This window comes from Lygodium microphyllum, chromosome 2 (assembly GCF_053477565.2).
Source record: "Lygodium microphyllum isolate KBCC chromosome 2, Lygodium_microphyllum_v1.1.10, whole genome shotgun sequence".
NCBI lineage: Eukaryota > Viridiplantae > Streptophyta > Polypodiopsida > Schizaeales > Lygodiaceae > Lygodium > Lygodium microphyllum.
The window spans coordinates 67,661,636-67,676,221 of NC_141136.1; the positions used below are offsets into that span (position 1 = coordinate 67,661,636).

Sequence of the window (14,586 nt, forward strand, 5' to 3'; positions counted from 1 at the left end):
AAGAAATTCTCCATTCTATGGGACCATGAACTATAGTTTTCCTTTGTGATTTCACTAATAATTTGGTTATTTGAGTAATTTCTTAGATGGTTTCGGCCCAAAAATCTCTATAGAAACAAGTGCTTAGTACCTTCAATGCAAAGGTAAAAACATCCACTTATACAAGTATGAATTGCTCAATTATGAGAGCCAAAGAGAATTAATACAACCAATGGAAGTCATAGTGTAACATACCAAATTTGTGTGTCAAACTACCAAAAACATCTCCAAATCATGCCAAAGATTACTATTATACCATATTAGAGATTTTGGGAATCTCCCAAGTTCCACTTTCAAATAAGGAGTAAAGATTTGGCCAAGTGGCTAAATCTTAACCCCCTTATTTGAGAGTGGGACTTGGGGGGATTGCTTATATAGTATCTAAGGAAAATTTCACCCTCAAAGTAAGGGGATAAGATTTGACCATGTGCCCAAATATTAATCACACTAGGGATTCCCAAGTTTTATGAAATTTTCCAAATTCTTGAATATGTGATTAAGTCTAAGCCTACATCAATTGTCCACCAATACTTGTCCATACATAGACCATACAATTCTTCAAAGACCAACATCGAGCATACATATGAGCCCAAAAACCATAAGAATAATAGCCCCTAATTGATTATTTTTAATGCTAAAAAATTGCTAAAGCACTCCTTAAAACATGATAATCCTATTGCTTTTTTGTGCTTTCTTTTCCCTTCCAAAACGAGCCTCGGGATATGCATTGAAACAACCTTTTTGGCCTCTAGAACAACTGGATTTGACTTTTGCAGCATGAATAGACCTCATTAAGACAATTTCAACTTATTTAGTTTAGCCCAATTTAGTGTGAAACTAGTTTCATGCCAAGGCAGCTCCAAAATAATCAAATTAGACATCTACAATGTGAATCTGGTTCAAAAATAATTCAATGAGCCTCTAGTGTGAAGTTTGAGCACTGCTCTTCTAGTAACCAGTTTAGTTTTGATCTACTTCAAGCTTTACAATGTGAAAATCATTTTCTTGTTGTGAATTAGTTGAGAGGTATCAACTGTGAAAGGGGCTTTTTTAATGAGCTAGTTTCCATCAATCATAGGTGTGGAAATATTCGACTTGAATAGCGTTTATTAGGCTTAATGGGGTGCAGGGCATATACTATTAAGGTTCATTTAAAGTTGATGTTACTAAGGTTTATTAATCTTAATAGGGGGAGGGGCCTATACTATTAAGGAAAAACTTATCATGAATAGGCAACAACTTTTGCTGCCATCGCCTAATCAATATGGGATGAGAGTATGTCCTCACCAGGTTTGACCTTGTTCAACACATACTTTCGTAGCAAAATGATTGATCTATGACTTAAAACCTTCAAAATAAGCAACAACCAATCTTCAAAACTTCTATTCTCTCTCTCTCTCTCTCTCTCTCTCTCTCTCTCTCTCTCTCTCTCTCTCTCTCTCTCTCTCTCTCTCTCTCTCTCATGTCAAAGGAGGTCATGTACTCACCAAATCAAGCTACCCCCTTGTTCAAGCTAAGCCCCATGCTTTCAATGAACCAAAACTTGATGCATTTTCCACCCTTGAACACAAAAAATGTTAGTTGTTTGACCTTGTTTACATCCCTCAATGTTTGTGCAATCTCTCTTTTTTGGGCAATGATAGCACTTGATTTGAGTGAAATAAGATTAGTGTAAGATTAGGAGGTGTACCTTGATACTATCTCACATGGCAGCCCATTGGATGCAAAAGTTGAGATTATAGCACTCCTTTGTAAGCTCAAACTATGTCTTCAAGATACCTCTTTTAACTTTTGCTCCAAATTGCTAGTCTAATACCAAATGATGGAAACGAGAATGGGTTAGGCAACACAATGGAAGAATGATGGGCAAGATTGAGGGCTCAATAGTATTATTTTTCTCCTTCCTCATTCTTCAATATCTTCTCTATCCCATGCACTCACATTTAGAAATAACTTCACGCACACTCCTACTTTATTTTTCTCTCATACATATAGTCATAGACTTAGGCTAATACAACTTTATTAACAATAGCTCCATGCTTGCACAAGCTTCATATAGACCATATCTCACCATCTTGCAAGGTAGATCACTTTTCAAAAGATATTCTGAGTCATTCAAAACGTAAAAAGTATAGTTGACTAGCACATAAAGCACTTGAATTTGGAGACCCAAAACAAAATGATCACCTCTACTACATGTAGTGAGAAGTACAAATAACAAAGACCTAGTCCAATCCACTATTCTACATCTCAAAGTGTTCCCATAAATTAAAATGAGTCAAAAATTTCCCAATGTGGCCAACCACTCACCTCAACTAGCCACAAGTAGGCTAAAAATACAACTTTTTTGTCATCAAACCATGTTTATCACCGTCAATATATAATTTACACTAAAATGCAATAGGCTAAGACAAGCATCAACCATTCGGAAGGACCCTAGTTGCTAAAAAAGTAGAAGGGTGCCAAGTCATATAGTAATCACCTTGAATTATCGAGCTGGGAAGGAGTTAACACTCTGTCTACCATGTATGTGCACATAGGCTATAAACATAGACTCCACTCTTGTCAAATATGTTCCAATTACCAATCTTTCATTGAACTAGAGTTAAAAAATTGGTTGAATTGATTCATCTACATGCCTTGAATATGTGCATGAGCATGCAATTTTTCCCATGTGTTGAAAATGCATAAGATCTACATATTGCTTGCTCTACATCACCACAACTACTTCCAACTTGCTAGAATATGTGCAATCATCACCTTTCTTATAGCAAAAGAATCCCTAACTACTACCCAATTCATCCTTTATAGAATCATGCATCTCATAATCCATAGCTACATCAATTTGAAACCACCAAAGAAAAAAAATATATAATCTTGATTGGTTGTATGATATTTGTGGATTGATGCATGCTATAAGGTCTTGATTTAAAGATGACAATATTGAACTTGCATTGTCTGAGCTTTCTTCTTGCATTCACATCTTTATTCTTGAACACTCTTTACCTTGCCTACAAGCATCCATGGTAGTCCATTGAGCTAAAATACTAAAATTGTGACAAGGTATGTAAAAAAGAAGAAGAATCATGGTAATTAGTAATTTTCTCTTTTTTAGGTATCTTGTCACTAGCCATCATCAATCAACACTAGTACAATGCCAAGGTGGAAAAAAAGAAATAAACAAGAGAAAAAGCATCATGATAATTATTCATATGAAATATCTATTGATGCATGAGAAAAGAGAAAGTTCTAGCTAACCTTCTCAACTATGGGACATACTTGGGAAACTTTTGGCTCTACCCATGTTAGACTTGTTTGTCGATTCCTTAAACATATTTTGCACCTTGTTGAGGGATGAAACTTTCTCCTTGGGGAGAATTATGCATAAATGTTCTTAACTTGCATAGAATGCATACTGAAGGTGTCAATGGAAATCCAAAAAAGAGTATAGATATTAAATACATCATAATTATTTGAAGGTTGGACCAATTGCCCAAATATAATGGGAACTATACATTTGAGCTACTTTTAGATCCTCACAAGTCTATCCATTAAGTTTATAAATAAATTAATGAATATAATTGGATAAATATCTTAGTTCTACTCATTTTAGCCACTTTGGGTCCAAATCCCCAAGCATATTTAGGATTTTACAAGTGTTCATGTAATCTTGTAAATTGTAAATTGCTTAAGACACTTTTCCATATGAGAAATTCTTCTTCTTGAGCTTGAAATTACTTCTCTTCTTGAACTTGAAATTTCTTCTCTCTTCTCATAAAATTCATGTTATGAGTGTCAAAGAGAGTTGAGGCACTCATGAGACAGTTTTGAGATGAGTTTGCACTTTTCATTTCTCTTTTACGCATTGGTCTCTCATATATGAGATGCAAGGTTGTTAAAGGTGAGACATTGGATGTTGATATTCTCCATTCCTTGCTCCCCACCACTATAGGAGGATTGAGGTATGTGGTATCAAAAGATCTTCAAACCTATGCTCTATTTTTTGGCTAAGCTTGCTCAAGGATTAAGAAAGGAGGCTATTCAATATAGGTGACAAGGTTGAGCTACGTTTGTATATAGCAAACATAGTTCTAGAAGCAATAGAAATGACTAAACATGCAAATAACAAAAATGCATACAAAAACCTTATATGCATGAAAATGGGGCATTAATGAATGCCTCAAATGACCACTTGGCTCACATATAATAGTATCTCAATCTAAAGTATTGTCTTGATTGTTAGCCCTCAAGCTCTTTAGTGCTCCTTGCCTACAATATAAGCTCTCTAATACCATAACCATAATGTTAGAGCAAGACAAGATGGAGAAGAGAAGAGATTAGTCAATGAACAAATGAAAATGGAGGGGGCAATTGTTTAATCCTTTCTATTTTCTTTTGATTCTTCTTCAATGACATATTGCCGTAGAGTCGACTCATCTAACTCTAAGTTTAGGTGTGATTACAAATAGAAGTACATAGGTTGTCCCTATAACTATAACAATAGCATAGTAGGTGTAATTGAACAATAACCATAATAGAGAATCACTATTATGTATAAACTAGAATGCTCATCATCACTAGCGCTGATGTCATAAGAGTTGAATGGTTAACTCAATGGGTCCTTTGTAAAAATTGATCTTAACTTCTCAGTAATAACATCATGAGGTATATGCTAAGGATATTCAACCCATCATAATTCTAAATAACAAATTTTTTTCATTTCTAATAAAATGAAGTGCCTATTTTTTTTCTTTTTCCAAAAGGTCTCTATTTTTTGCAACAACAAAGTTAATATTAGATTTTAACTAGGTGAACAATGGTAAGGCACATTGTACATGTATACACAACCAAGAGGTGGACCAAACTGTCATCAAACAACTCTCAACTTGATGTGTAGAAGCATGTGATCTAGTTACATAATGCACACTCAAGTTACATAACTTGAGAGAACAAAGTTCATGATAGCCAAAGATAATGCACATCAAAAGCTTGATTCACCAAGATCTTGCTAAATTTATGTAAGGTTGAATCATCAAAATCGTGCCAAATTTATGCAAGGTTGAATAATCAAAATCTTGCTAAAAATTTATGCAAGTTTGAATCATAAAAAACTTGCCATAAAAAAGTTGTAGGTGTTATTGTGTCCATTCTTATGTTTGTATTTGCACTTGTCAAATCATTGCTTTTTTTTTTTGTACAATGCAATCCTTTGAAAAAGACTTATAAGGGCAACCTTTGTCTAATATAAGTTATATTTATATATATGTACACACACACACACACACACACACACACACACACACACACACACACATGTGCACATATATATATACATATATATACGAGACATCGTTTTGCAACTTTTATATTTGCATGTTGCATGTGAGTTGTTTGCTGAAACAAATATAACCTTCATGACAAAAGTATTCAAAGCTCACAAAACTTTTCAAATGTTGAACTTTATGCCTTTGCTCTCAAAAATACCATTCATAATAATCCATTAAAGCTTCTTCCACATGGACAAGAAAATGATCAAAGCAATATCAACAACCTCCCTCATCTCTAAGATAGTGCATGAACACCATTGAGATCCATATTATTGTGAAACATGGTATGAATAAGCTAGCTAGTATATTGTAAACACAACACTTTTGTGGGCAATTCTAGATTAGCTATAGTGAAATTAGATGACAAGCCATCCAAATTGGCATGTTTAGATAGCTACATAGGATGGACTATCCACATACAATATCTAAAAACCTTATAACTATACTAGTGGTCCAATCTAGCTTTGTAACTTGTTAATGCATCATGTTGAAAATCAAACCTCCTTTTATCAAGGAAATTTGATGTCAACAAGTCAAACACATCAAAATTAGTAATCCATTTCTCCTCGACATATTTCTCTATCCAATCGAGTTGCAAATTGAAATGCATATTGTCCTCATATGAATAAGAATTATCAAAATTTTTGTAGATAAAATGAAGATTTATCAAAATTTTTGTAGATAAAATAACTTTCCAACCAAGGACAATGAGATAACTACTACAAAGCCAATGCTCTCAAAGATAAAACATGTAAGATCGTGTTATTACATTGAACAACAGTGAGGTGAGCATTATGGTATGCAACCACTATGTATAAATAATGTTGCACCATGATATATGGCTCTTAAGGTATTCCAAATTTGGATAACATAGCACTGTCCATTCTAAATCCTTGCTAAGATGGAAAATTGTTTCTTTTCCCACATTATATTCTCACCCGCCCCTAATAAAACTTTGTGAGTTAAGAGAAAACAAAATAATGAATCTCCATTTAAGGTAGAAATGATCACATGTTTCAAAGATTTATAAGGTTAAATGATTGTCAAAAATATGAGTAAAAAGAGAAAACTATGAGAAAAATTACAAAATTTTTACTTTATTAAAATATTTAAGGTTAATATACCAACTGTACATTACCACACACTCATTCAGTAGGTCGAAGAAACTTTGAATTTGGTTAATGGAAAATCCTAAGTCGCCCATAATTCTAATTTGCCCACAAGTAATCTAAAAACGTAACTTTTTGAGAATGCAATTTGGCATAGCAAAAGTTTCTTATGTATGCATTTTGAAATTTCAGACCTACATTTTGAGATAACACATCATGCAAAATTTTTCCTCATATTTTCCAGACATTGAGAACGTTTGATCAATTCCTAAAAATCATTTCAACTCTATAAAGAGTAGTTTATTCAAAAGTGCTACTTGTTATGGGCAAGCTTATGCCTCCATCTACACATTAGATGAAAGTGCACAAGGAAAGCAAGTAATGTTTTGAAAGGAAGGAGTTAGAAGCTTGTTTAAAGTAGCACAATATTGATGGGACAATTGTATGATGTGCAACCCTATAGATACTACTATGTAACTTGTGCTACCTTGTTTTGAACTTTTGTTGCATGAAGTAGTGTTGTGCTTTATTAATATGTAAATGAAAATTCATGATATCCTCCTTGGAGTTTGTGGTGTCTCAAGGTGTATATGATGTGTAAAGGTGTGTGTGAGAACCAGTGGTGTAGTTAACTAAGGTCCTCCTACTTTTCATCTAATGATGAGATGCTTTTTGACTTTCCTAATAATAAAATTCTTCCCATCTATGTATTAGGGAGCTCATTTTGGGATTGCAATGCTAAGGTTAAGTAAATTTTTGATTTTGTAACTAGAAAAGTGTCTCATAAAGACACCGAAAAATTAGATGCTACTATTATGGATTGTGGTCCCATAAAACGCTCCTCATGATCAAATCCTTTCTCCTTTTTGAAACCTTCCTTATGGAATCTATTTTATTTAGCATTTGGTAAGCCTTAGTATTCTTTTATACATATGGTAATGTGAAAATCAAACCCACACTAATCCATGTAACACCTATCTCTTTGCTTGAGGTTATACATCTAGGGCTAGGCATGTAGACCAGATTTGCCTGCAAAATGTACTTATTGTCTTTGCATCGATATTAACATTAGAAGAGTCCAAATCTGAAGTGAACTCATTACAAGTCCTCTCATGTCTTTGTTGAGGAGGACCCCATGATAAGTAATCATTTAGGAGGCATTTGAGTGAAGAGATGAAAAGGAACTCATGCAAGAGCAAGGGGACCCCATGATGGCAAGTGTCATGGAAGAGGAAAACTAATGAAGAAGAGCGTGACAAGATGGCAAGATGAGATGAGAGGTAGAAAATAGCGTGACAAGATGGCAAGATGAGATGAGAGGTAGAAAATTTGCACTCCTGATGACAAAATAAAAAGGGGAAGGGGGGGGGGGGGGGGGGGGGGGGGGGTAGGGGGAAAGAAAGTTACGCAAAGGTGGACATTTACAAGATTCTGAAAAAATGTCACAAGCTTTTTCAGCCAAGGGAGTACGGCCTACACGTAATGTCAAATACGAGAGAGAGAGACAGAGAGAGAGTGTGTGTGTGTGTGTGTGTGTGTGTGTGTGATGGAGCATGTGATGGTGGCTTTATAAAGATAGACTGATGCACGGAGAGAGAGAGAGAGAGAGAGAGAAAATATATATATATTGCCACCCATCCATAGTCAATGGAAGTCTCTCTGTTTCTGTTTCAACCGTCTCTTCTCTGTCAGGGATGATCGTGTGGATGAGGGCTAAAGAGAGAGAGAGAGAGAGAGAGGATATTGCATGTAGGCTATGCACCAATGTATCTTTATAAAGCCACCATGCGATAGCCAAAGAGAGAGACACACACACACACACACACTCTCTCTCTCTCTACACAGACACTCGGTATGATCATGAGCTCAAGGACTCTGTCAATTCATACGCGCTCTCTCTCGGTATGAACATAAGCTCAAGGGAGCTCTCTCTCTCTCTCTCTCTCTCTCTCTCTCTCGGTTGCGCCAGGACTAGGCCCTCAACATTAATAATTCTGCTGGTGTCTTTCTTATAATCAGCTCATTAATTGATCTCGCCACGAGCAAACACACACGCACACGCTCGATCTTGTTGGGTTGATAGCTGGCGCGGCTGCGGATACAAAGATGGTCGATAATCATGATGATGATGATCAGGTGGAGCACCGGAAGGAGACGGCCGCAGTGCAACAATTGCATGCCTTCGCTGTGGAAGAAGGTGGCTCTGGCAAGCGACCCAAGATTGGCAAGTATGTGATGCTGTGTACCATCATTGCCACAGTCTCTTCTACTCTCCTTGGCTACGGTAACCTCTCTCTCTCTCTCTCTCTCTCTCTCTCTCTCTCTCTCTCTCACGCTCATGTTGATGGCCAAAGGCACCCCAATTAGAATCAGCAGGCCATGATCACCATGGTTGGTGTAGCTTTTGTGGCAGACGGCGAGGTCCTACATATTTTCATTTTCTCCCAGGAAATAACGTATGGCCGCCATATTGTCCTTACCTTTTGTCAAACTTTTCGACTTATAATCATTTAGAAACATATTGGCTTGTCTCAATAATTCACTACTAGGCTAGTATCAGGGCAGCAGCTCCATTCCAACTTTAAGAGCAAGGACATGTGCACGTGAAATTTACTTTCCCTAGTCCACATATTCAAGTTATAGAACTTGTGGTCTAGTGGACTGCACTCAAGTGAACTCTCATGTGAGCACTTGCACAAGTGATAGGAGCACCATGCAATTGCCGGGTACTCTATTTACCAGTTACTCAAGTGGATGAGACATAGCAATGATTTTTTGGTCCAACCTTTCCTATTTAATCCTTCGTGCCTTTGTGCACATGCAGATGTGCATGTTCGACCATTCTCTCTTCCAATAATTGGTAAATAGTAGAGGGGTTCACCATTGCACCTATAGATATGCATGTGATTGATTTACAATGCAAGTAATTAAATGCTTGTGCAAGTCAAATGACTTGCATAAGGTATGACTCTAAGAGCCATGAGAGCGTGAGACATCAACAAATTAGCTTGCTAACTAATGTATGCAAAAGACTAGACAAAAACACCGCAACATCGGGGGACTAAATGCATTTGTATTAGAGTGTGTGCCTTAATTGGCATCTCTTACCCAATAGTATTGTGTGCCCTAAAATTCTACCTTAGAATTCCATATTGAAGGACTATTTTACAATAACACTTCTAACATATGATCATTTTTTGCTAGCACTTTTATAATTAGCTTTTTGGAAGTGTACTACAATGAAGTTTTCTTGGATTGGGTCCTTTTAAAGGCTAGTCTCTACTTTGCCTATGTAGAAAGTGTAAAACCCCATAAAGGGTGTAAGAATGTGCTTGTTTATCTCAAGTTGCACCTATAATTAGTATACTATCTTACAATATAACTTTGCAGATTATCAATTTAAGGTTTCACTAGCAATGAAAACTTGTCTTTTCTAAACCAATTTAGCAATTTGTTGGAACCATTCATGTAGTCACACCCAATCCACCAATCATGTGGTAGTAGTTCTTCATGAAAGCATCATAAGACAAAGTCTTAAAATGTCAACTGTGAATGTCATGCAAAATTTCACATCAACTACCATTGATTTCTATCACATGAAACTTTTTTGGGAATGTAGAGACTTGAGAGGATTTCTCCATCAATTTTAGTTAGAAACATAAGTTCCTACCAAGTAAAGGTCGAGGACATGTCAATGTTTCAAAGTATTTCAGATTCGAATTGGCATGTCATTAATGGCATAAGCTCTCATGCCCCATTGCACAATGAGGTAAACTTACTTAAATGTTAAAAGGCCTGCAAATACTAGCAAGATTAAGAGGTACCATTTAGCTTTTTTTCTTCCTTCATTGCCATGGTTATTGAAATAAATGATGCTTAATGCCAACATAAGTTTTCATTGGTCAATGTTGTTTGCTTACATGTGAGATCTGGTAGGCAATTATATCCTCTCATGTCTTAATATTCTATATTTCATAATGATTGTTTTATTGGACACTTTAACAATTCTAGTATGACTAGATCATCCCTCTATTTTTTGGAAATCATACAATGTTGCATAATTAGTCATTTAAGAGTGTTAGTCCAAATACAATGTTTTCAAGTTATGCTTTAAATGTCATCCATGTTTGTATATCAATAGATAAGCTTCCATAGTGCAACTATAATTCCTGGGTTGTTGGCCATGGATGAAATTTTTGAAGGCTACTCTTATAAGTATGGTTTTCAATTTCTTTAAGTTGTCCACACATGATAAATGTGACATAAGAAGATAATGAACTTTTCTTATGTAAGAACTACTTTTAGGAGTATAACACTATATTTGCCTAAAATGCAACAATTTGTTTGTTTTTGTGAAGGATAGACATTGGTGTCATGAGTGGAGCATTGCTCTTTGTGACTCAAGACTTGAACTTGACTATTGTTGAGCAAGAGGTGGTGGTTGGGTCATTAAACTTAGTGTCTATTGTGGGTGGAGCTATGGCGGGTCGCTTATCTGATGGCATAGGGCGTCGCATGACAATGGCAATTGCATCCGGAATCTTCTTCTCAGGCGCGCTCATCATGGCCCTTTCTCCCTCCTTTGGCATCCTCCTCTTGGGACGACTTATTGCAGGCATGGGCTTATCCTATATATGTGAAACATGATACCTTCATAGTACACATATGCATGTGTGCAAGTACACACACATGCACATTTTGCATCATGCTTTGTTACTTGTTACACATTCACGTAAACATAGCATGCCAAGTATATATTCACTAATTAATGAAGACCCCATATATCAAATGTCGTAACAAATTGACTCATAAGGGAAAAAATGGAACCTCACTATTTAATAAATACATGTCACTAAGACACAAGAAATCATGGGTTTCAAAATATTGGTGGAGAAGACAAATCCAATTATTGACAAAACAAAAATTATACACAGAGCTACCCCCTGCCCCCCCCCCCCCCAAAAAAAAAAAAAAAACCAAAACCACACATGCACACATGCAAGCACACACCATGCATGCTTGCATGAATAAATCCACATACTCATGCAAGCACACACCATACATGTATGCATGCATGCCCATGTGAAGGCGTGTGCACGTGCGCGTGCACACACGCACGCATGCACGCACGCACGCATGCACGCACACCCGCGTGCGCGCGCACATGCGCGCACGCACGTGCACACACACACACACACACATTGAATGTGCATTGAACACATCTCATGTGCACATAAAATGCATGCTCTCACATAGAAGCATCATACATGATCATAAATGACAATAACAAATGTGTATATGCGTGAATGCATATGCATATCTTTATCTATATACATATGAGAAGAACACAATTTAAATGTGTGTGCACATATTTATGCATAGGTGTATATGTAGATTTATAACATGCAATATGCATGTGTATGTGTTCATGTCCATATTTGTTATGTATGTGAATGCATATGTGTATCTATACTCATATGCATGGTGTGTTGTGCATATGCACATGTGTCTATATGCAATTTTGTCTATAGATTATACACTTATGAAAAAATTTCATGCATGCTTTAATCTTTTCTAAAGAAGCTATGCGTCATTTATTGGTATTGCATAAATAAAATTTTACACTTTTGTATTTAATTAAAAAAAGTTGATTCATAAAGGTTGATCCATAAGATTCCTTATAGTAATATATAAAGTAGTTTGACCTAATACTTTCTCAATATCATTTTAACATTGTCCATGCCAATGAAACATCTTTATTCTTTTTGTTTATGGTTGCAGGCATAGGTGTGGGATTTGCCCTCATGATAGCTCCTGTGTATTCAGCAGAGTTATCACCAGCTCAGATAAGAGGGTCCTTAGTCTCACTCACTGAAGTTTTTATCAATTTTGGCATATTATTGGGATATGTGGTGAGCTTTGCATTGCAAGGTCTACCCACAAACTTGAATTGGAGGCTAATGTTGGGTGCAGGTTGTCTACCTGCCATTCTTTTAGCAATTGGTGTACTTGTGATGCCCGAATCACCAAGGTGGTTGGTGACACAAAAACGCATGTTAGAAGCACGATATGTCTTGCTCAAAACATCTAATGGAAATAAAGAAGAGTCTAATTTGAGGCTTGCTGAAATCATGGAAACTGTGGGCTTCCCATGTGGTGTGGACCCGACTAAGGATCCCACTCCTGAAGAATATGAACAAGCATTTGGAAACTCAAGGAAACAAGGAGAAGGTGTGTGGCGAGAATTCATAAGGCCAACTCCTGCAGTTCGTAGAATGCTCATCTGTACCCTTGGTTTGCACTTTTTCCAACAAGCTTGTGGCATAGATGCTGCTGTTTATTATAGCCCTGTTGTATTCAGTGAGGCTGGTGTGAAAAGTAAGCTTGGTCAACTAGGAGCTACTGTAGGGGTTGGCTTCACAAAATTCATCTTCATTTTTGTGGCTACATTCTTACTTGACCGTGTGGGTAGAAAACCTTTACTCATAACTAGTGCCGTTGGTGTCACCCTTTGCCTTTTCACTGTGGGAACTTCTTTCATTCTCCTTGGTATAAATTCAGCTCAAGGTGACACTCTTGTGTCAATCAACGTTAATAAGTCGAAACCTCATACATCTTCTGTAGGTGCTGGGATCACCATCTTTGCAATTTGTGCCTATGTAGGCTTATTTTCAATAGGGTTTGGGCCAGTGGCATGGGTTTTTGTTTCTGAAATATTCCCCTTAAGGTTGAGAGCACAAGCTGTGGGTCTAGCAGTGGTGATGAATAGATCAATTAGTGGAACCATTGCCCTTACTTTTCTAAGCATTTCTAAGGCTATCACTCCAGCAGGAACATTTTTCCTCTATGGTAGCATTGTATTCATGTCCATCATTTTCTTTGCAATATTCATGCCAGAGACAAAGGGAAAGACACTTGAAGAACTTTCCCTCTTTTTTGAGGGGTCACAAGATGCTAAAGGTGTCCTCAAAGCTAAAAAGGATAGCCCAACAAAGTCAATTGTTGACAATGCCACTAGGAATGATGTAATGGAAATATCCTCAAACAATCCTTCCAAGTTTTCAAGCTCAACAAACATGGGTGATGAGGAAAAAAATGGATCCTTGCCTTTCTCATCTAGTAGAAAACTGAAGGATTAATGATCTAGGTACCTCACTAATGCTAACATGGAATTTTGTATAAGCACTGAGAACACTTATGAATTACTCTTTTGACTCCTTTGTTTGAAGAAATTACTATTGTCAAATAGTCTGATGACACTAGCAACAAGGATTATAAAAAATGAATAGTCGTAAAAAAGCACGGCTCTAAAAATGGACCTTGGAAAGATGTGATTAGTCACTAATCTATTTATGGTTGCTAATTGTAATCAAGCTTTGCATGTAAGAGTAATACCTCAAAACTCATTATGAAATCCATACATCAGATCCATCTCTATCAATTTCCTTCGAAGACCAAACATGTACATGTAGCAAATTACCAATGTTCAAACCTTCTCTTCTTTCTCTTCTTGATAGTTTTTGTGGCACTTTTCAAGAGATGATCGACAACTTAGTTTCTAAGTGTTGGAAGTCATTAGTTCACTTCATGTATGATGAGACATATCCAAAGCACATGCAGAGAGAAATTGAGTGAGTGAGTATGAGAAGTTGAGCAAATACTTGAGTAACATGCTATGTGTGTTGCATTGTGTGAGTGAACATGTGTGCATGGTTTTAGTATTTAATAGAAAACATAAGGCCGTACAAATTTTGAATTAGGTTACATTTGGTTTGGCATTTCTATACCTAAGATTTCAATAAATGTTAAATTTTTAGCTCTTCAATTGCAAATATTCAAGGTTCTCTTTTGCAATGATTGGAATGCATTCTATGATATATATAAATTTTTTCTGAATACTCCATCTGTGTGCACATGCTATAGATAGGAAAAGTTGGGGCTGTATCACCCATACTTCCCTAATCATTTTGTGGGTATTTCTAGCAATGTTTGATTCTCAAATTAAAATTTCCTTTAGCTACTAGCTTTCATTTTCTCCTTTTTGTCACATCAATAAGCTCCTTTACCAATAAAAGGTAGCTCACAATGTGAAGATTATAGAATAGAAAAGA

At 36.3% G+C, this 14,586-nt stretch overlaps 1 protein-coding gene across 1 annotated transcript; it reads left to right on the forward strand.

Annotated features, from left to right (window-relative positions):
* The first annotated feature begins 8,162 nt into the window (after positions 1-8,162).
* LOC148039846 (putative polyol transporter 1) lies at positions 8,163-13,707 on the forward strand. The gene is made up of 4 exons (XM_087694544.1): positions 8,163-8,377; positions 8,495-8,759; positions 10,839-11,090; positions 12,257-13,707. The coding sequence occupies exons 2-4, from the start codon at positions 8,582-8,584 to the stop codon at positions 13,612-13,614; spliced, it is 1,788 nt and encodes a 595-aa protein (XP_087550670.1). The 5' UTR covers positions 8,163-8,377; positions 8,495-8,581; the 3' UTR covers positions 13,615-13,707.
* The last annotated feature ends 879 nt before the right edge of the window (positions 13,708-14,586 follow it).